Raw genomic sequence first — 24810 nt, 5'->3', positions numbered from 1 at the left:
ACAAACCTTATACCAGGAACACCAAAGACATATCAGTATAAACAGCTTAATAACAAGCTCCTTCAGATTCTAATAGAATTTGTAATGGTTCGGAATTCAGCAGTTTGCCATCAAATACCTCACACTGATTTTATCAAGAAATTTAAATGCTTCTCATAGTCTCTAAAATGGGACATGGCTAATTGCACAAAATAATATCTGAACTGTCCAGACCTAAAACCATTAATGGTAAATGGATAGGTCACAGAACAAAAAAATCTATCAACACCACCAGATATAACACTTCTTTTTGTTCAAAAGACAACAATATCAAATTCATCACACTTGTTTTATATTGATTAACAAAGTACATGGACAAACTTCAAATTGTTTTAGTAACTCAATCCCAGCCAGTATTTGCTTATGGCCAGTTATACATCGCAATATCTCAAACGCACTCCTTCAAAGAGAGCCTGAATTTCCTTCTCCCACTCTACTGAACAGTTCCTTCAGAAGACAGGTCTCCTGCGCCATGGTCACATATCTTGTAATACTTTATTAATATGCACAACACAAGGATTTACAGTTTTAAAATTACTATACCTTACCTGTAAGAAATAATAATTGTCTAGATCCAACTCTGACTCTGAAGCATCGCTTTGGTCATCGTCGCTCTCAGACTCTTCACTGGAGGAGCCTATGGCCCTCTGAGCACTAAGCCTTTCATTACGCAACTGCAGCAGCACCTGGCGATGTAAACGACGCTGTTCTACTGCATGCTCTGGTATTGAGAACTGTTGTATATGAGCATGCTGAGCAGCCATGCCAAGAGTTGAACCACCCTATGAAAACAGCAGAACATCAGTACATTTGGTAAACGAAGAGGAGTACAAAGAATTATCAATGAAGAGTACCACCTTATTCTTACCTGTGATGGCACACACGTGAAGCCCTGAGCACGAGGAAAATAGTAGACAGTCACTTTATCAAAAGAAATAGTTCTTTTCCGCTTAACTGCAGAAGCTTCACCTTCATCATTTTCATGCCTCCGCTTCAGGTTACTCCTCCTGATTCTGGATAGAGACTGGGGTGCATCTAATATAGCACCTAAGTCTGTTTCATCCACAGGCTGAGATGTTGAAGAGATCGGTGTTGTAAAGCGCAAACCCATAGTGAGTGGTACGCTAAGAGGAGGGCCTGTAGGAATTTCAAAGAAATTGGAAGGTGTAACAATTGCTAGAGTTTTATCAAGAATGGCTGGTATTTTAGCACAGACAGATGTGTTTAACACATTTTTTGGTGACAGCATATTAAAAGACAGTGATGTCTGAGCATTAATGGAAGTAAATTTGTTACCGTTTCCGTTCTCTAATGATGTAGATGTCCCTTCGTCATTCGATGCCGAGTGAACCATGCGAAGTGGGACTTCCCGTTCCTTAGGCTGAGATTCAAGATCCTTGCATACAACATCAGACTCGCTGGTAATCCTGTCTAGGAAAAACACCTGGCTCCCACTTCCAGTTTCACTGTTTGATTCATCAGCTGATCCACATGAGAAAGAGTCATTTTTTACCACTGTCAAACTCCTATCTTCAGCTAAGTCAGAGCCCAGTCCTGAATCACTGCCATCTGAGCGATCGTTAGTTTCCAAGAGAGCATCATCTTGGCTACCAGATACCTCACAAACAGAATTCTCAGTTGCAGAATCCTCTTCTTCGACATCTGGTGTTGTAGCACACGTTTTCAGTCTTTTCAAATACACAATTGGAAGGCGTTCAGAAATATTTTTATCCCTGTTTACGCAGCCACTTTCTTCTAAAACAGACAAAGAATGAGAATCAGACTGTTGGCAGTCTTCTGCAATGCACTTACTCAGAGGGGGGTCATAGCTTTTACAAAATGAGTTATTCAGGTCAGTAAATGGCACATCCTTGTCTCGTGACATAGTTTTGGTTAGTTCTGGAGGTATGTGTCTGTTTGTGGTATTAGACTGTAAGCTGTCCTCTAAAATGCTTTTATTCACTGAAGAAATTACAAAAAATGTATCTTTGAGGCCATCTGGTTTTTCAACAAAATCTGATTCTTGAGATTTATTAGTATTATCCTGAACTATTTTAGATGGATCCTCATTCCTATTAAACAGAGACTTTTCATGAGAAAGTAAGCATTCTGATTTTGAAATGAGTGATTCAGAATCGGGAGAGTGAGAGGCAACAAATTCATTTGCATCCATACCCAGAATCCTCTGCATACCTAAAACAAAAGAGAAAACAAAACTGTCAATAGGAATTAAAAGCACTTCCATTCCAGCTACTCAAATATGAACATCTTCACCATAATGCCTTGACTGAAAGCCACAATTGGGGTCATTAGCACAATATGCAGTGTACAAATGTACCCTATGAACAGGAGTTTGAAGACTTACATTAACACACATTTTCCCCTCTTACAACAAGATAATTTATTCTAATCTGCCTATTCTAGATACCATCTAATATGATGGAGTTTATTAACCATTCATGTTTCAACTCTATAGAGTTATCCTCAGTGGGGTAACGAACACTAAGGTATTATTTATAAAATTCAGATAAGAGACCTTCCAACCTCACAACAGATGTTTGTGTCTTATCAGTTATGTCAACTAAGACAACACCACGATTGACTCTTTTAGACAATATTTAAAGAAAAAAGGAATTTTTCAGTAACATTGTAATCAGCAGCATACCATTAGTAATAGGTTTTTGTAATTTATGTTCATGTATGCTGTAAGAGTTCAATCATCAATACAGAATGAAGATCATAACCTGCAACATTTGTTAACCATACTGAGGTTGCAATAGTGCTACTGGAGTAAAAGAATCATGTATTTTATTTTGTAATATGCATCTATGATCTATATTGTACTACTGACACGAATAAATAAAATAATAACTTGTAACATTTTCCCTAATGGAAAAAATAGAAAAGTGTTCAGAACCTTTCCCTTCTAAAACCCACAAAATCTTTTAACATAGTGTTTCCCAACTTTTCCAAACATTACATTCCACTAGTATAAAGCTATCGCCCCAGAGGAAGCAAAATCTATAATTACATGCTGGACGATGTCTATATACCAGACCAGCCATGTTAGCCTGGATAGGAATTAGAGGCATATGTTGACCAAACATCCCTGATGATACTCCAGGAACAAAGGCTCGTTCATTCTCTCATCAGATCATCTCTAGGCTATAGTGCTCCTGCTGTATGGATGCAAGCTTATGGTGATCTCCAAACAGCACACACTTCCACAGTTTCTAATGCCATGGGCTGAGTTGTTGCACATCTTACACATGATGTCTTATGGTGTAGTGTAAGAGGACCTTTGAGACAGGCTTCCTCAATATCATGTCTCTGTTGTGCAGCAAACTTGCAGCTAGGAAAGAGTGATGATAAAATTTCACACTAAAATGCATTATAAAAAACACTATTTTTTTTTTAGAATTTGCTTTATGCTGCACTGACACAGATAGGTCTTATCTACACAATTGCAGGGTGAGCAACATAAAGCGAAACCAGTCCCACAGCCCAGCAGCGCAGACTGCACATGGGAGGTATGCGCGTGCGTGACAGGAAGTCTGCAGTAAATACGCTGTCGCGTTAAGCTATTTCTAGCAAACAAACAAACAACACAAAAATAAAAGTACTTGCACACATCATGCCAGGAGATGTCGAAACTGCCTCCCTTCCGAAAAGAACATTGGATTAAAGTAAATTTCTCCGTCATGTATCGCATTCAAAACACATTCACAACATCGCATTCGTAATGCAGGGTCACCCGGTTTAAGTTCTTCAGTAACTTTGTACCCGTTCGAACCGAATCATAGGAAATTTCCATTTCCTGAGCAAGTTGTCAAAGTAATCTTGTACGAGACCTTCCCAGAGTATTACCAATGTTACCTACAGTTTCTTGTGTAAGTACTGTATGTGACTGAATATGTTTCTTATCAAGAAGACTTCCCGTCTTACGTAATTTATTTACTAATCTATGAATCGAAGTCCGACCTGGACTTTCAATGTATTAGGTCGTGTTACGTACATGTAGTACATGTTGAAGAGATGTTAAGTACAGAACTAGTGGGATCCAAACCCACAACCTCCCACTGGCCATTTTTGTTCTGTACTTAACATCTCTTCAACACGTACTACATGTACGTAACACGACCTAATACGTTGAAAGTCTGTTTCGATTACAATGCGGTCGTGAAAATTCAATATTCATCAGGAAATTTTTCTTGAAACAATCTCTTTACGCCCCTCGCACTTTCTGTATGGACATATAAATCGTAAACGAATACTCTTTGGGGAACAGAATACAGATACCCGACTTGAGCCACCTGAGGCATTTCACTGAATTCACACACTACTGTCACCAACGAAACACGTGCCTCGTTTGCAAACATTCAACAAAGACCGAAATCCGGCACGGTAATGCAGCTTTGAGTACATCTAGCACTGCATTTCGTCACCGGCCGATGCACTCGCTCAGAAATTCCCGCGCACAGGATGCAGTGGTTTCGCTTTATTCTATAAGCAAAATGATCACAAAAATATCACCACCTATTCAATACTTGCAACGTGTTACGTTGTTGAAATTTACATAATACTATATTAACTTCTCAGGGGCATGTTTCGCCCCTTCTTAAGGGCATCATCAGCCTGTAGGCCAACCTTAAGGCCAAATGTCGGAAACCTTATCTACCATACATGGTTTATAATGAAGTTCTACTACACATTAAAGACCTCTTAAAATTAATATGCAACAATTATACTACAGTAGAAGTCCGATAGTCTGGCACGTTCGGGACCGGCCCCGTGCCGGATTACCGAAAATGCCGGACTTTCAGGCGGCACCTCTTATTACAATATAGGTTAAGGCGTACAGCGAAAACAGCTGTAACATGGCGTTTTGCAATAAAATCTTTTTGTCTTTTATGTCGTAAATTTTTGACGAGCTAATATTAAATTCAGTCAACAAAATATTTCTATTCTCACCTTTCTCCAGGCGTTTGATGATTTCCAGTTTCTGGTTGATAGAGTTACGTGCTTACGTTTCTCTCCTAATTTGAAACTTGAAGGTTTTAGTTTCGAGAAATACCAAGAAAACTACAACAGGGCACTTTGATATGTATGTTCACTACACTACTGTACTACTGTAATACGAATCCTAGATCGCAAGAAAAATGTACTGTAGCGAAAAGTTCTCGCAATCAAAACAATGAACTGAACCCGTGTGTGGTGACAGCCAACAATGCCGATTGCGTCTAACAATAGCAGAAGCGTAGTAGGCACTTCCGTGTGGTTTCGATCCACGCCGTGAGCTTTAACTGTCATAAACATAAAGAAATAACAAAAATCCTGGTTTGGTGCCGGACCATCAGGCGTTCCGGACTTTTGGATGCCAGACTAGTGGAATTCTACTGTGTAAAAAAATGCCACATTACAAATTATGAGTATTGAAAATTGATGGTATCTTGTACACATGAAAATAAAAGAACTTATTAGTGCTGTTCATTCTACTGGGTAGATTCTAAAAAAGTCCAAAGCTAAAATGGATCCTCTTCATAATAACTTGCAGTCTTGGGATAGCAACAGTCATGAATAAAGAGTTTACTCTTCCTTGGGTACATCTGATGCAAATGTTCAATGTACCTGATCATGATAAAATCAGTATCAATTAATTATAAACAACAGCTGGATGTTTAACAATAAACTGTATAAGATTGAATGTTGTTATTAAAATGTTATAATTATAAAAATATACGATCGTATGATTTCTATCGCTTGAAGCAGTGTCAGGATTCGAAGTTGAGGCTGCTGCTTAATCGTGAAATTGTGTTCTTGGTGTTTACGAACAGTCATGTGTGAATAATCTTTCTGTTGATGTAATTATTAGCCTAGAGTTATTGTCTGCAATGAATTAAAAGAGAGGTTAGAATTAGAATTTTGAAGCACGCGTATTAACAAGAAACCTCAAGTATCGAATACGTCAATTGTGCAGTGACTTACTCGTCAAGATTGTGCTAGGTAGATCTGACTGTTCTGGCAGCTACCATCAATTCCCGATACTCATAATGTGTAATGTGGCATCTTTTTTTAGTATAATTGTAGCATATTAATTTTAAGAGGTCTTTAATGAGTAACAGAACTTTGATTGTAAACCATGTATGGATAGACAAGGTTTCAGACATTTGGCCTTAAGGTTGGCCTACAGGCTGATGATGCCCTTAAGAAGGGGCGAAGCATGTCCCTGAGAAGTTTACATAGTATTATGTAAATTTCAACCACATGACATGTGGCCAGTATTGAATAGGTGATGATAAAAAAATTAATTATTTTTGTGATAATTTTGCTTATAGTCAGTTTCAATACGGACCAATCATGAGAGTTGCCGCTTGCAAATCCGTTTTATTCCGCTCACCCGGTATATCCTAGGCGTTGTGAGAAACTTCTCTTATAGGACTAGAAGAATACGTTTCCAGAATATTTCCGTCGGGTGTAAAAGCAATGGCTCTCTCATACGAGGATGTCTTACAACAGTAACGTAACGAAGAGTAAACATACTGCAACCTTTCACCAGAAGGAACCAAACATGGCTGGTGGTGTATTGATTTATTTAGATCACACACAGAGGAAAGGAGTAACCTTGCACCAGGAATAGTTATATCAACACCATAGCCCACATCTTGCAAAGTTTTACTCAAGTGCTGGTTTAAATTGAAGAACTTTGGGCAACACATTTATTTAAACGACAGAGTAGTGACACATCGCTTATTTAAAAATATTCATTTTAAAAGACTTCAAAATCTAATCAGCATTATCTAGGATGACAAACATTGTGCATATATATTTCAGTTTGTGAGTTTCACCAATAGGAAAAGTCCTCTCAGTTTTAATTACTGCGTTGATGGGGTGAAAGATCCTTATGGAGATCACTATAAGTATGCAGGTGTTAATATAAGGGAAGACCTTCATTGGGGTAATCACATAAACAGGATTTTAAATACAGGTTACAGATCTCTTCACATGGTTATGACGATATTTAGCGGCTGTAGTAAGGATGCAAAGGAGAGGGCATATAAGTCTCTGGTAAGACCACAACTAGAGTACAGTTCCAGTGTATGGTACCCTGACCAGGATTACTTGATTCGAGAACTAGAAAAAAATCTAAAGAAAAGCAGTTCGATTTGTTCTGGGCGATTTCCGACAAAAGAGTAGCGTTACAAAAATGGTGCAATGTTTGGGCTGGAAAAACTTCAGATAAAGGAGACAAGCTGCTTGACTAAATGATATGTTCTGAGCTGTGGAATAACATTAGTAGACGAATAAGTTTCAGTGGTGTTTTTAAAAGTAGGAAAGTATGGGGATAAAGTTGGAATTCAAGAGGACAAATTACAGGAAGAGAAGGTAAGGATTGGAATCATTTAGCAAGGGAGATTCAATAAATTTCCAAATTCTTTGCAATTACTTAAGAGAAGTTTAGGTAAACAACAGATAGGGAATCTGCACTAACTGCAGATCAGTGGTGATTGATTGAATTCTAACAGTGGTAAGTACTACAAAGGCAATACTGATGTCCCTGCTTGTTGACACAATAGTTTTTATTCAACAGAGTGGCATACTTCTTGTGTAACGGGTGTTTAAATAAAATTGTTTTTCCGATGACAATTTAAAGTAAGTAAACACATTTGATTATGAAAAGGCATCTTGCCCATAAAAACAATGTGAATATAATTGTAAAGGATGTGAATTATCACGATTATTATTTATTTTAGTGTAATAACTAATCAGGAATGTATATGTGGCACACATGGCTGACATATGTCACGATAGGCATTATGTACATTCATACCGGTAAATTTGTACTGTTTCCAGATCATTAATGGTGCATTAAGTGCTTTCTATTCTTGATGAAGATGTAGATGGGCGTACAGTGAACATTAAACTTCCTAACACCAATATTGATTCAGACGAGGATTCTGCTGGAAAAGATAATGGTGGGCTACTTGACAGCTTGGGACCCTGTGAACTACAGGCTCCCACGGAAGTAGTGTTATCGATTAATGAAAGGGTAAGTTCTATGGTGGAGACAGGTAAATCAAAACAACGGGAACCACATAGTTTTGAAAGCTTAAAAAAACAAAAAAAACAGACCCAGAATGGAGAAAAGATGTGAAGTAACCTAGTGCTATCTTTCCCAGTTAACAGACCAGTAAAACATTCCGCTCGTTATACACCGTTCTTCTTCTGATGATGATGATGATGATGCGTGTTGTTTACAGGGGCCTAACATCTAGGACAGCAGCCCCTAATGGTATGAAATGAGACGAAATGTTATGACAATTTAAAAATCCATAATCCTCCACTGACCAGAATTCAAAAATATGAGGAGGAACAATGAATGGATGGATATGAAGTTAAAACAATCAGTGGATCCGACCTGCAATGCCCTTCATTCCCAGAAACTAGCATTAAACAATAGTATTACTAACCAAGGGACTGCTTTTAAAGCACAATACTGAATCGATGATGCCTGTAGTCGAAACGGGTCCAAAATCCAGGTCATTGGCCCCTCATAACGGTACTTATCGCTAGGAAAATAGAACCATGTTAGTTGTCATGTTGTGGTACTAATCAAAAGTAGCGTAGACTTGCGGTATTCCAAACATTATGGTACTACTCACAGGTAATGAAATTTGCAATGTAACATAGACCTATGGTGTTTCGCACACTGTGGCGCTATTTACAGGCAACGCGAACATATGGTGTTCCTCACGTAAGTGGACTAACCACAGCGACCCGCACTATCCCGTGGTATTCTTCACATAGTGGGTACTAAGCATAGGCAAGGCAGAACCACGGTGTTGCTCATATAAGGGTACGAATCACAGGTACTGTAAAATGCATCCTGAGCCACACACTGTCGCTACTAATCACAAACCTATTTTGTACCTAACATAGTGGTACTACGCGCAAGTAAAAGCGACCCATGGTGTTCCCTGCGTGATGGTACTGATTACAAGTAGTCTCATGGTTCTAATTTGATCATCCCTTGGCCACCCCTTTTAGTCGCCTCTTACGACAGGCAGGGGATACCGTGCGTGTATTCTTCCTTTGCATTCTCCACCCACAGGGGGTTGTGTGTTTGGTCCGCAAAAGGTATTTTATTCCTCTCAAGTCCGCCGGCAAGCCAGTTAGGACCCCCCTATCTGCCACATAGGACACGTCACGTGGGAGTATCACCTCTCCCCCTGCTATGCCAGCGTAGTAGGTTCGTGGCAACATTCTTCTCTTAGATATTACTTATTCTAATGAGATGCATCCTAGGAATGACACTGAACATTAGACATAATAAATAAAAACTTTGATTTACTGGCTAAATAAGTAATATCTGTGTCAAATTGTATATGATGCTGGATTTAGAATGTTAAACTAGTAGTATTTCTTGTCATATTTTCTTTCCATGGAATTGTCTGTTGTACTCTTGTTGTTGCAGTGGTGTTGTTGGGTAGTTAGGTATTGACTTTATTATCACTTGTAAAGCTAGTAGCAAGCGTGCTTGTTCTTGATGTACAAACTATGGGACAGCTACATTCCACAAGGGTCGATAATACTGGTCCAGAGAAGATAAGTGGTGGAAACTAACATAGCAGAGAGAACGACTGATATCAAAGCTAAATACATTCGAGGTTGCGTAAATTACACAAGCACATAAGAATTTATCCTTTATCCTAGGGGAAGGGTATTTACCATACGGGAGGTTATATTGGTTAAAAATAGAAAGTAAAAATAAATTGGAAAATTGAAGACGAGTTAAAAACGGAAAGTTTCCGGATAAATCGGAAGGGTCGGTGTGTGTGCTATCTGGAAGGGCAAAAGTGATGCTGTTGAATGTGTCTACTACCGACCAATATGTTTATTATGTCAGACAATGAATATTTTTGTATCGTATTCTTGAACGTCGCCTACGCCACATCGTACAAATTTCTACAAACCAATGCGGTTCTGTCAAAGAGATCAGAAAAACTGATCCTATTCATACAACCCATCTACTTGTGGAGAAACACAGAGGGGAAAAAGCTTTCACAGCTAGCCTTTTTGGACTTGGAAATGTCTTTTGACCAAATACCACATGAGATTACTTGGAAAGCCCTCCAATCGCGTAGTGTTCCAGAAGCTTATGTCCAACTAACCCACTTGTTCTACCACAATGTCACCAGTGTGCTTTGTTGTCCAGCAAGGACCTCACCATCATTTCCTATAAATGTTGAGGTTCATCAGGTTCACCACTGTCACTTATCTTAATTATCCTGTGTATGGATACAGTCACACCTGACATCCAGACAGCATACCTATGGACCATCTTATATGCTGCTGATGTGTTCCTTGTGGATCAATCTCAAAGGAACCTGGCAAATCTGCAAATTTGGAAAGACCGTTTAGTGGAATATGGCTTGTATCTTAACATCAAGAGAACCGAGTATCTGCAAAGAGGCTTGCAGTCTACTGGTACCATATGCATAGATGGGCAAGACCGAGTTAAAGCTAACCCACTGCAGACTCAACATCTACTTTGATCCCACAGGTTCTCAATACAACAGTCGTCCCAAGAAGTGATGGTATGACTGCATCAAGACATGCATCTTGCAGGTATCGATGAAACTGACGCCCTACACCGCAATCCTTCCGTAGCAGGCTATGACGGAAGGTGTAAAGAATGTGGTGTATAACTTCGTGACCAAATTGTAGAATCTGCGACTGAAGAAAAAATCAGCGTCACCTTGTATCAATGGACCATGAAACAAGATGGTGCAAGTAGTCATGAAAACCTGCAAAGTGACATACGAAATTACTGTAACTGATACATTAAAAATGCTTTTACAAAAACAGACTCAATTTACCTGACATGTGTACAACCTGAAGCAATCATCATGAATTTCGCTACTGGTACCTGAAGAAGATGTTAAAGAAGACTGATTTTCCTGTTGATTGGAGCTTCGAAACAGCCTATGGCAAAGGGGCAGTAGATGGATTAACTGGTGAAATACCAACGAAAATAAAATAGGGTTGAAAGGTTTTTTATTTACAATTTTGCTTTACATCGCACTGACGCATATAGGTTTTACGGTGATGATGGGATAGGAATGGTCTAGAAGTGGGAAGGAAGCAGCCGTGGCCTTAATTAAGGTACAACACCAGCATTTGCCTGGTGTGAAAATGGGGAAACCACAGAAAACCATCTTCATGGCTGTCAACAGTGGGGTTTCAACCCACTATCTCCTGAATGTAAACTCATGGCTGTGCACTCTTAACCACACGGCCAACTTGTCCGGTAGGTTTAAAGTGTTCCATGGCCAAGAACTTGTAATTACTGCTGAAGAAGGGTACTCAGCAATTGAAGTCTTATGTCCCACACGAAATGATCACGTCTGAGCAAGAAAAACTGATGGATCGATGGGAGTACTGGTGTCAAGTTCCTGGTAAATGTTCCCTGCAATATCGCAGAGCTGAAGAAAATTGATGTGAAAACTCCATCTTCTTAGAAAAGTGTGAACTGAAAAAGTTTCAGCTACAAGATGTTGCAAACTGCACTGATCCCAATGTTCCCCATGTAGAGAACATGTGAAATCATGAGAACCAATCTACAAAACAGATGACTTCATTCTTGTTAAGTGGGGTATTCGTAAAGTGTATCTTGGTCAAATTTCCAACATTCTCACTAACAGTGGTATTGAAATTATGGTAACATTTTCAGAATGGCAGATGAAGCAAAATTAACCCCTGCCTTACTACAAATGAGGATCAAAGTGTTTTAAATATAAAGGACACTGTAGAGAATGTGCCTGTTCCTACCACTGACAATCAAGGATATTATCACTTTCATAATTAATTACCAGTCACAAATTGAAAACTTTCTGTTGCAGTAAACATTAAGATATTATGTACATTAAAGTCAAGACCAGGAATTACTCAGAGAATCACTTTTGCGTCCCCTGTGCCCTTCCCTAGCAAAGTCAATGTCCCTTCCCTAATAGTGTACGTGAGGCTAAAACCTTTATAATTTTCTTCAACATGAATGCAATACACTAATCTTTCTTGAATTATTAGTCAATGCATGAGAAATCATCTGATATTATATTATGCAATTATGTGTTACGGTTGCTAAAAATTTAATTCTACCTTCATTTCTTTTTTACTCTATGGTTTTGGTGGTGGCTAAGGTGATTTTTGTTTTAAGAGGAAGTACAACTAGGTACCGGTAATCTTTCTCTCGGAACAAATTAAGTGGAAAAGAAATTTAAAATAAAATAATGTATTCAATGAAGGAATTTCAAAATAAATTACAAATAAAACAAAAAACATTGTACTAAGCCAAAAAGGTCACAAACAAATCAAAAGAGAATTTAAGTTCTCTGAATAACAGAATACTTGAAATTTACATACCCCTGATTAATCCACTCTCATACATAAAGCGGATGACTAGATTAGCAATAGTCACGCCATCGGCTAATATAAGTTCGAGTGGCTCCTGCAGATCGAGGTTCCGTCTTAAGCCAGAGAGATCGGCGCACTCTGTGATGAGGTGGGCCACAGCGAAGTTGACACACACAAGAACACACTGGTGGCTCTTCAGAAAGGAAGAGTGCATAGATCTTCCATGACCTATCCTAAGCATACACAAAACTATGGCACCCCTCCATGAAAGCCAGAAAGAGGACCACCACATGGTAGTTGTCTTTTCAATGGCTCTCAGCTTGCTGGGAGTTTGGATAATTAGCAATTCCGATTCCCAGAACACCAAGGTGGGCCGACATCGCTCAGAACAAATATCCAAAGCTGGTACATTTACAGCTCTACAGGGTAAACGTACCACTTCTTTTACAGCATCACCACCCGCAAGTTAATTTCCCACAATTCCAATGTGGCTTGGGAACCACACAAAAGTGATTCTGGTGCCAGCATCACACAACCTGGCTAGAAGATCATGAATCTGTTTTACCAGTGAGTGTTAGGGAAACAGGTGTCAACAGACTGCAGAGTACTTAATGAATTGCTACATACAAGAAAGTGATCTCTCATCACCCAGTGAAAACGGGAGTGCTTCTACGATGGCGAGAAGCTCCGCAGTATACATACCAACGATACTAGGAAGCGAGATCTTTGTGCGAACATTATTGGAGGCGAAAGAGCAACCCAAATCTTTTCCAATTTTGGAACCATCTGTGAACATGTCGTGCGGCTGGATACTGGTGAACGAAGTTCTGGAAATACCTCCGATGAACAGAGGCATCCCTGTTCACCCTGGATCCATGGAGTAGATTGAGCCATACATCCGACCGTTGAACTAACCGCAGAGGTTTGTTTATCTATCATATGGCTTTTAGTGCCGGGAGTGTCCGACGATATGTTCGGCTCGCCTGGTGCAGGTCTTTCTATTTGACACTCATAGGCGACCTGCGTGTCTGGATGTTAGATGATGAGGTAGTGAGAGGGTGAAATCTGGTGTCAGCATGTAGCCTACCCCTGTCGAAGTGGCCTGCTTAAAGATTTATGTCCCCATCCGTAGGACGAATCACCATCAACAGTGAAAAATGAAATGGCGTATGGCTTTTAGTGCCGGGAGTGTCCGAGGATATGTTCGGCTCGCCTGGTGCAGGTCTTTCTATTTGACACTCATAGGTGACCTGCGTGTCTGGATGTTGGATGATGAGGTAGTGAGAGGGTGAAATCTGGTGTCAGATTGTAGCCTACCCCTGTCGAAGTGGCCTGCTTAAAGATTTATGTCCCCATCCGTAGGACGAATCACCATCAACAGTGAAAAATGAAATGGCGTATGGCTTTTAGTGCTGGGAGTGTTCGGGGACATGTTCGGCTCGCCAGTTTTTGATCTGACACCCGTAGGCGACCTGCACGTCGCGATGAGGATGAAATGATGAAGACGACACATACACCCAGTCCCCGTGCCGGTGAAATTAACCAATGATGGTTAAAATTCCCGACCCTGCCGGGAATTGAACCCGGGACCCCTGTGAGCACGCTAACCATTTAGCCATGGAGCCGGACACCATCAACAGTAATATGCCCTCACCCCACATAAGCACTGCAGAGAGGTTTGGAATTTAATCCAGGCTTTTGGCACGCAATCTAGTGATTCAAAATTGTATACCATCACCTCTCCTACCCTACTGGCCAACGTTCTGACTAAATTTTTTTTAGACCAACGGGACTCGAACTGGCTAACCATGGCGTCAGACCATATAGACTTCAACGCCTTAACAATCATGAACACCAGGTGGGCTACCACGGAGGTACCTCACTAGCAATCTGCTCATGACCACCAACAACCACATCTAACTCATGACTAGAGATGGGAATATGCCTATTTGCCTATTTTACTCCTGTGTTCAGAAATGTAGGCTTTTGAGATATAAATCTGTTTTAGGGTCCTTTTAGCTAGATTTCATTGTGCATATAGATGCCTATTTCAGGGGTTTGAGCCTATTTGGATTATAATTGCCTAGCTGATGCCTTTTGATTGTATTTTAAAGAAGCTGATTTTCTTCCAGTGTAGCTGGTGTGCTCAACAGAATTATCTTCTCACTTCTCAGTATCTGTTTACCCCATGAACAAAAATGAGAATTCTCAGAAATCACCAGAAATAGTTCTTGGGATATTTCCATCAAGAGCAACAAGGCACAATTTGACCTCGAAGCTTTCAACACCTCCAACCTCCTAAGACATATGCGAGAACCAATCAACGTCAAACTATGTTGCTCAACCCATATCCCCTATACATCATTCTCGATGCAAACTGTTGTTCACGTAAACTGTATCTTCACAATGTGTTGTGATTTATTGTGAAGAAGAAGTGTGTGTATGGCAATGCTCAAAGAAAAATCATTGGAAGTTCTATTGGCTGAAACAGTGGATCACAGGGGATCTCAATTTCACTACGGGTGGAAGGGTACCTAGTCTTGTGCCAAGCTTGCTGTAAGGAGGCAAGTTCGTTTGTTTCTCTTATACTTTTTGTGACCGAGAATACCATTGCATTTAGTTGTAGCATACGTAGGTCTATTAATTTAAGTATTGTGGCAAGTTGTTTTGTTGCAATGCTGTATTAGTCGTGATCTTTCAATAATTTATATTACTAAATGTAAAAATAATCATTTAATTACTGAGCGAGGAATTAGAATGACGGTGGTCTCTTGTCACAGAATGGATGAGGAAAAAAATTGGTATTTTGAACTGTGATTCATTTCCTGTGAAAAGAGATTTATTACTGAAATGCAATTTTAAAAAAATGTGAACAACTTTCACCAGCGCTATGTGTAGGCTCTAGATCTGTTACGCTTCTGTTCAGCCTTCGCGAAACATAGGTTGCAGATACAATGTGGCGTGGCTAGGATGCTTTTTTGCTAGGGGCTTTACGTCGCACCGACACAGATAGGTCTTATGGCGACGATGGGATAGGAAAGGCCTAGGAGTTGGAAGGAAGCGGCCGTGGCCTTAATTAAGGTACAGCCCCAGCATTTGCCTGGTGTGAAAATGGGAAACCACGGAAAACCATTTTCAGGGCTGCCGATAGTGGGATTCGAACCTACTATCTCCCGGATGCAAGCTCACAGCCGCGCGCCTCTACACGCACGGCCAACTCGCCCGGTATGTGGCTAGGATGATGTCACAGAGGCTAGACATGCAACATAGTACAGCTCAGACGATGTTACAGAGTGTTTTACAAAGCTGCTATGACTATCTTTACAAGACCAGGCCAGTGGAACGACTGTTGGTCTGTATTAGTGAGGTCTGGTTAGTAACCATTGTGCTCGAGGCAAGCAAAAAGAGCCTGGGTGTGCGTAAGCTCCCAGGTTAGGGCCGCGAAGCGGCCAACAAGCCTGTAGAATCCCCTAGAGTCTTGCTAAATTGTGACAAAAAGTAAGGTTATGGGCGCATGCCACGACAATTTCAAATTATGCGGTTTTCCAATTTTCAACGAGGGTAGCAGTCTTGTGGGCACACATGATGCAAGACCTATTGCAGACAACAGAAAATAGTCTTCATGACAGCTGACCCGGCTGACCAAATCCAGCCAATAGCAACAAATAAAATGTTCACAAATCTGAGATTTACAGTGCCTCCGTTTTAATTCTTCTATATACTGTAAGTAAGAATGCTGCTAAGGGCAGCTAAGTGGGTCCCTGGCAAGCATAAAGGAACGATCTTTCTTCTACGCTACTCAGGTATCGTTTCAGGTCATTTTCTTTCACCAGGTGAACACTACAGGATAGTGCCAAATTATAACTGAAAAATCTTTAAGGACATATTTCCATGTAAATTACGAATTCCCTTGTTCCTACTTTAACGTTTTGTATTTCTGGAAATATCATCTCTAACAGTTTTATTTTTTTTATTTTTTTATGAAACAAGAGTATTTACCGTACTGGAGATTATATTGGTTAAAAACAGGAAGAAGTAAAAAAATAAATTGGAAAATCGGAAAAGTTAAATTACATAAGTTTCCGGCTAAATCGGAAGAGTTGGCGGGTGTGCTATCCGGAAGGGCAAAAGTGATGTTTGTGAATGAGTCTACTACCGACCAATATGTTTATTATGTCAGACAATGAAGATTTTTGCATCGTATTCATGAACATTACCTATGCAACATCATATACATTTCTACAAACCAATGCTGTTCTGTCAAAGGGATCATAAAAACTGATCCTATTGTACCAATCCTATTTCCAAGGCCAGAATTTCGATCTCCCCAGTCAACACACTGAAACTACAAGATTCCAACAATGCTTGCAACATTTTCAAGGAAGGTCGTACATATTTAACATTGCAGAAAGATTGTTTGCAAGAAGTGTTAAACTACCTCATTAAATATGTGTATATTTGTTCACCAGTGTTTTCTTAACAGTTCATAAAGGAACTTCCATTTTAAATATGGACTGCAACAATAGAAATTGTATTCCATTCGAGACGTTATGGCAGGCCTGTTACAATCAAGTTAACTTCAATTTTAACATTGAAGACAACAAAAGTTTTTGCAAGAAGTGAGGTCATTTTGTGTAAACAATATGTGTGTATATCTTTTGCGTTTCTCAAATAATCCTTAAAAAGGCAGCGGGTTCTTCCATCTGTTTCAATTTCTGAATAATGAGTTTTGTCATCTACCATGTGATTTTATGGCTGATGAAGTCTCAAATAGAGACGAAAACATGTCCCTAATATTTAATATGTTTTTTAATTAAATAGTTTTTCACTTGAAAAGTGAAGTGTATTGATTGGGTGGACCAAAACGTAACATTTGTTTCTTAGTTTTAACTGTATCAAAACAGATCTATACGATGAAGTTCATAAATTGTACAACAAAACTGTATAAATGCAGCCTTTCTACCAGTCCACTGTGAACAGCGACCAACAACAATTTTTTTTTCAGACCTACCGTATAATCCCGAATACCACCCGCCACTGAATAAGACCCGCACCCTAAATTTGAGACAGCAAAATAGGAAAAAAATAACGAATCAAATAACTTACATATACCTATTTAATTTTCTTCAAATATACCACAAATATAAATTTGAACAGCTTACAATTAATAAAATCACAAAATTCATAAATAAAAATCGGTCCAATACTCAGATCACTCACAATTCACCGTCGTCCTCTGAAGTTTCACTGAAGGAAATTTTGTCGCTGGCATCTTTCCACAAATAGTCGTCCTCACTATCGTCCACTGAATTTGAAATTCCACATTTCTTAAAAGCTTTTGGACACTAGATTGCTGGGAATGCGCGCCCATGGGGTCCTGATCCAGCTGCATATTAGTCCCACTTCAGGCCTCTTCACTCGCCCGGTTGGTGTTAACACGTGATCACCATCAGACATCCATTCGGCGTACAACTGTTTCATTGCAGTTTTGAAAGGCCGGTTCACGCACACATCCAACGGCTGTAGAATAGAAGTGAGTCCGCCGTGAATTATCGCAAGATCGGTTTTTTATTTCCTCATTATATATTTTACGGCGTCAGTTGTATGTCCTCGGTAACTGTCCAACGCAGGCATGTTTCATTTTTGTAACAAAGCTCCCGGGCGATGCCAAACACACTTCAACCAGTCCTCAACTAACGCACTGTCCATCCAGCCGGACTCGTGTTCTAACAATAACACCGGATGGCAAGTTTCCTATCGGAAGGGTTTTCCTTTTCAGAACCATATATGGAGGGAGTTTGGTTTCATCTGCTAATACGCACAACATTACTGTGCATAGTTGCTTTTCGTTACCACCTGTTCTGATGGTTACACTTTTAGAACCCTTCGTATCCACTGTATTTTCCAACGGCATTTCAAATAAGCAAGTGTCTGGTCAGCATTCCCAATTTGCGAGAGCAAATAAGAATTGCTTCCTCAAATAAATAATGTGACGCTGAAAGGCTGTTAATTATTCTTCTTACGCCCCAGGAAGACGTTGTGAAATAGATGTACGTCTCCGAATGCACAATCCCCTTCTCCGATAAATGTTTCGGATCCATCTCTGGCTTGCAGTAAAACCGTGTGTTTTGAGATCTCTAGCGCTTTCAATTGACACATTTCACTAGAAACACCCTATCCTAACTCACATTTTTCAATAACAAATTTGTGGAGTCGTTCTTCAATTTCCGGAAACATTGCACTCCGTTCGTGGAACGCTCTGCGATTGCCGTTACTTTTTAAAACTTTTCCTTTTTCTTCTGCCAATCACGAATACACAATTCATCAATATTGTACTTTCTGCCAACGGCACGATTTCCGTATATTTCAGCTTCGCTTACAACTTTAAGTTTCTCACGCACAGTAAATGACCACAGACACAGTTTTGAATCCATCGCTTACTATCGAGAAGCACTTTCACGGGACAGACACGGAACTCGAATGTGAGAGAGGTAGACTTCTGTAACCAACAGTCTCGACTCTCGCAAAGTACGATATCCTGTGAGATCACCTATTCGAGCAACACTTGTGAAACAAATGACGATCGAGCATCCACAGCAGCGGTTTTCATATTTACAGCATATTTACCCATGTTCTTTGACTTACCATATTTCATTACCTTACATTTCGCGTTTACATGCCACTGTAACCGTATTGAGCTAAAATCGATCGTGTTTTCTAGAACGCAACTAAAACGCAATGAGACCTGAATGCCCGTTTACATGTGGTATATTGAGTACGGTAACCATATTCAAATCTATTTCAATACTCCATGTAAACGTAGTAAATATATACAAGAATGAACGGCTTGAATATGACCCACATCCAAGATTTAGAACCAATATTATGGGGGAAAAGTTTGGGTGGTATTCGGGATTATACGGTATGCACTGCAATAGTGTGAACTAATATCCCTCTGCATAAATTGGAGCATCTTCAAATTTCAATGAGCCGCCAGGAGCAATCACCGAGTTGGAGAGGAGTGACATGCCCCTGGTGGAGTCATTTTGGATTGTGGAAGAAGGCGGGGGAAAGTTTTAACCGAACCTCTGAGAAGGTAGCCGCTGTCAGCGGAACGGTCGATAGGATCCTGCAGCAGAATCCAGGATGGAAAGTGAAAGTAAAAGTAGCCAGGGTGCCACAAGGTAAGGTAGATGAAACAATTGGAATAAAACCAGATGAAGTGGGTTCACTGAAGTTTTGTCCAATCACTTCATGTGATGTTAAGGTATATTTCTCTCAGTATAAAAACATTTTGCATGACAGGAGAACACTATTATTACCAGAAAACATTGCAAAATTGCTTTTTGTAGATTCCTTTTATAGCAATTGAGTGCATTATTAAATAATTATTTTGTACCTATTTTACACATTGGTGCCTATTTAGGCTAATTTAAGAGCCTATATGCCTGCCTATTTAACTGTTTGTACTGTCTGTAACTCATCTCTACTCATGACACAAGCTATCAATTCGAATCCCAACCGGCCATGTGTATTCAGCCCGTTTTGGTACCTCTGGTGGTATTGGGCACTGAAGACGTATTGATAGCTTGGATGTAGCGGCAATTTCATGTATTCTGGCAGTGTACGTGAGGAGTAATTCCTGCCTCCTTATTCGATGGGAAACCATCTTCAGGGCTGCCAACAGTGGGTCCCAAAACCATTACTACTGAATGCAAATTGACAGCTACGTGACCCAAACCGCACAGCCACTCGCTTGGTTAGAAGGGTTGTAAGGGAGGTACATTCAGTGAAACAGGCTGGACTAGGGAGCAGTGATAAGCGTACAAGGAACTGGAAGTCAATTAAGCATGACTAAGTAGTTTTGTTAAATTGTAGAAGTATTGTAAATAAAGGAATAGAAGTAACTGAAGAGATATATATTTACCCAATATTGTAACAGGAGATGAATCATGCCTGAGAAGTGATATTATGGAAGAAGAAATTCTCTCGAGGAACTGGAGTACTTATCGTACAGACAGGACAGCAATGGTAGGAGGGGGAATATTCATACTGGTGAAAGAAGAATTTGTGAGCTACAAAAAAAAGTCAAGGATAAGCAATATGAAATTCTAGGTGTAAGCGAAAGGTGTAAGAAAATAAGCAACTTTAGTTGTTTGGATGTACAGACCTGGAAGGGTTGCGCCGATGCTGGTGCAAGATAATTTTATAAGATAACCAACTATGTGGCAAACGACACGGAAAGGAACGCGATTGCAACATGTGATCTCAATTTACCAATGTCAATTTGGAAGTTCATGCGAAAGTCAAGCAGCTATTAGGCAGTACCATATGGTTCGTAAGACAGGCATGAGGGAGATTTTCGAAATAATTATGAAAATGAAAATTCACAGCCTGTTTCCAGTCATTCGACCAGGTCAGGAATGGAATGAATGAAGCCCCCAGCTAGCGGCGAGGATAGAAATCGTGCCGGCTGCCGAAGCCTGTCTCACTCCTCTGGGGCAATGATTAATGAATGACAGATGAAATGAAATGATCCTGGAGGGTGTTGCTGGAATGAATTATGACAGGGAAAACCGGAGTGCCCAGAGAAAAACCTGTCCCGCCTCCGCTTTGTCCAGCACAAATCTCACATTGAGTGACCGGGATTTGAACCATGGAATCCAGCGGTAAGAGGCCAGCGCACTACCGCCTGAGCCACGGAGGCTTGGAAAATAATTATGATGGGCGAAAAATGGTAAATAAAAATGTACACAGCCTGTCGGATGAGTGTAAAGCGACTGTTGAGGAATGTGGTATGCACCTTTAAAGGTGGTACGGAATGGTTAACATCCACTATATTATAATAGAAATAAATAGGGTAAGGAATAGAGTTAGGAATGGTTGTGGAAGTAAGGAGACATTGAAGGAACTTGCTAGGAATATGACACTTGGAAAGAAGTCAGTTAAGGATAACATGGCAGTCATACAAATTTTAGTGAAAAATGGAAGTGAACATATATAATAAGTGTTTTAAGGAAAAAAAAAGGTTCCAAGAAGGACATTCCAGGTGGAGGAGCTGACTAATACCAATGAAGTACTGAAATTTACCACTCATAACAAATGTATCTTCGTCTTCTTTTATGACCGCATAGGATCACTTTAGTCAGTCCATCGTTCAGTTCTGTTTGAAGAGATTGTTCGGACTTTGCAGTCCTCCCAGTACTTCTTCAGACGCTCCGGTCTTCATGCCCTTTCCTCAATTTGATCTTATTTGTGGTGTCTTCTGTTGTAAGGCCTATTTCCTTCAGATCCTCTCTTACTACTCTGATCCATTTACATCCTCTTGTGGTATTTTTTGAGACGAGATTGTGTTGTACTAGTTGTTTCAGAAGTCTCGAATCCTACATCCTCATATGTCCAAAGAATCCCAGTCTCCTCTTACGCATAGCATCTGTAATGGGTTCTAGCTCTTTGTACACGACTTTGTTAGGTATTATACGCCACTGTCCATCTTTCTGGTATTTTTTGTTGATACAGGTTCTTCCAATCCTCCTTTCAATTTTCTGCAGCCTGTCAGTCTTTGTTTATTCAGGTGAAAAAGTGTTTCTGCTGCATGTGTAGCTTCCGGTTTTATAACTGTGTAGTAGTGTGTTCTTTTTGCATTTATTGATAAACTTTTTTTTTTTTTTGCTATTCGCTTTATGTCGCACCGACACAGATATGTCTTATGGCGACGATGGGACAGGAAAGAGCTAGGACTGGGAAGGAAGCGGCCGTGGCCTTAAGGTACAGTCCCAGCATTTGCCTGGCGTGAAAATGGGAAACCACGGGAAACCATTTTCAGGGCTGCCGACAGTGGGATTTGAACCTACTATCTCCGGGACGCAAGCTCTCAGCCATGCGCCTCTAACCGCATGGCCAACTCGTTCGGTACTTGGAGGAAAAATTTGCCTCCAAGTCGGATAGATTTTTCCGCCGCCTGTGTAGTGAACTGAGATTTTCCGACTCATTGGGTACTCCTAGGAAACAGATTAGTAAAAAGACATAGTTTCTGCCCTGGGACTCTCCACTATTCGACATCCCGCCCCGCTGAAAAAAGACGAAGAGTGTTCATGAATCATGGCTGTCTGCGGCTTGGTCATTCCAGCTCTGGAACTTTGGACTGTTAGATTGGCAGCGTAGTACTGTTCGTTAAAAGTGGGAAAATGTGTGGTTTTATTTGATGGAGTATTTCATATGAAAGCATTGCCTTTAACCGCGCCATTCCTGCTGACGTCATTGTAAAGACCTATGTGCATTTCAGTTGGGAAAATCACCAAGACAGTCTTTCTGAGAATGTAAAAAGGCAGGTGGAGTGTGGGTGTCTGCCATTATAATGAAAACTCCCCAACCTGATTGTGACTTATGGTAGGCAAGCGGGCCTGCCATTACAATGAAAATTCCCTAACCCAGTCTTCATATGAGAAAAAACGTATGGTGACTTCCCCGTCGCGTTTCTAGGGTAACGTTAAGAGCTATGCAATTTAATAAAATCTTGCTCACAACGTGTACACTACCTAACCTAGAATTCTGTATATAATGTAGAATTCCGTAGCTAAGCACGGGTACATCAGCTAGTATACCATGAAAAAAAAACGAACTCTAGAAAAGCAGATGGAATTTTTGGGGATATACTAACGCCGTGAGTCGGGAAATAGTAGCATATCTGAAGTACTTATTTAATTGCAATTTGCATAAAGGAGCTATACCAAATGAATGACGAGTTGCTATAGTAGCCGCTGTGTACAAACGAAAGGGTGATAAACATAAAGCCGATGATTAGAGACCAGTCAGCTTGATGTATAGCATATAAGCTGTGCAAAAGTATTCTTTCTGATATCTGCAAAATGACTAATTGGTTTGATCGAAAGCAGTTGGGTTTAGGAAAACTTATTTCACTGAGGCTCAGTTTGTAGGATCCCGCCAAGATACCAGTTAAAATGGACTGTCATTACTGACCTATCCAACGTTTTTAATAGGGTAGATCATAGGAGACTACTGACAAAAATGAGGGGAATTGGACTAGACAAAAGTGTGACTGAATGGATGGCTAAGTTTCTAGAAAACAGAATTCGGAATTAGAGTAGGTGAAGCATTATCTAATCAAATAAGGATTATGAGGCGACTTCAAGCCAGTACTAAGGACCTTTATATTTTTTTATATATAAATAATATGAGAAAAATATGGTATCAGAAATAAGGCTTTTTGCAGATGACGTTATACTGTACAGAGTAATAAGTTACAGTATTGTAAACAACTATAAGGAGACTTCAACAATGTTGCGAGATGGACAGATGATGGTAAACAGGGTGAAAAATCATGTTGAGAGTTTCACTAAGACGAAAAGTCCTTTCAGTTTTAATTACTATGTTGATGAGGAGAAAGTATCTCATAAGTACCTTGGTTTTAATTCAAGGAAGATCTTGATCGGGGTAATCACATAAACGGAATTGTAAATAAAGGGTACATATCTCTTCAATGATTAGGAGCATATTTAAAGGTTGTAGCAAGGATGTAAAGGAGAGGCATAAGTCACTGGTAAGACCCCAATTAGAGGTAGGCCTATGGTTCTGGTGTATGGGTCACCTCACCAGGATTACTCAATTCGAGAATTGGAAAAAATTCAAACAAAAGCAGCACCATTTGTTATGGGTGATTTCCAACAAAAGTGTAGTGTTCAGAAAATATTGCAAACTTTGTGCTGAGAAGACTTGGGAATAGGGAGACAAGCTGCTCGACTCAGTGGAATGTTTGAATCTGTCAGTGGAGAGATGGTGTGGAATGACATCAGTGGTGGTGGTGGTGGTGGTGGTGATTATTGTTTTAAGAGGAAGTACAACTAGGCAACCATCCTCTATATAACACTAATCAGAGAGAAAAATGGAAGGAATCCGACACTTCAAAAAATAAAGATATCGGCCAAAGGAAGACAAGGGCCACGAAGGGCGTGAAAATGAAAGACTCCCTAGCCCTCGCAAACCTAATAGCGTCGGGGTCGGAAAAGAACAAGAATTGACCAACAGAGGTCGGATAGGAAAGATGAAAGGGAGAAGCCTGGCACAAGAAAGTGGAAGCAATGCCAGGACTAAGCTAAGGGCCCCCTGGTCGCCAACCCACGCTCCACAGTTCAGAGCTCCTGGGGCCCCTTTCAGTCGTCTTACGACAGGCAGGGGATACCGTGTGTGTTATTCTACCGTCCCCACCCACAGGGGGATGGAATGACATCGGTAGATGAATAACATTAATATGTGGTTTTAATGGTTGGAATAATCAAAATATGAAGATAATGTTGGAATTCAAGAGAACAAATTGGGATAAATAATCATTTGTACAAGGAA

General features: G+C 40.1%; 1 protein-coding gene across 8 annotated transcripts in view; it reads right to left on the bottom strand.

The window, feature by feature from the left end:
* Positions 1–24810, bottom strand: part of Axud1 (AXIN1 up-regulated 1) — a 371647-nt gene that overhangs the window by 29569 nt on the left and 317268 nt on the right. For 4 of the 8 annotated variants that reach the window (XM_067145319.2, XM_067145318.2, XM_067145317.2 and 1 more), the window contains 2 exons: positions 908–2232; positions 588–821 (listed from right to left, as the gene is read on the bottom strand). In XM_067145319.2, the coding sequence (XP_067001420.2) occupies positions 588–821; positions 908–2230 (1557 nt within the window). In that variant the 5' untranslated portion in view covers positions 2231–2232. The remainder of the gene's footprint in view (positions 1–587; positions 822–907; positions 2233–24810) is intronic. The other 4 variants (XM_067145326.2, XM_067145325.2, XM_067145321.2 and 1 more) reach the window with 3 other exon arrangements.

The sequence above is a fragment of the Anabrus simplex genome, chromosome 4 (assembly GCF_040414725.1).
Source record: "Anabrus simplex isolate iqAnaSimp1 chromosome 4, ASM4041472v1, whole genome shotgun sequence".
NCBI lineage: Eukaryota > Metazoa > Arthropoda > Insecta > Orthoptera > Tettigoniidae > Anabrus > Anabrus simplex.
The sequence above is the reverse complement of the archived record's forward strand: the minus strand, read 5'-3'. Positions and strand labels throughout refer to the sequence as shown.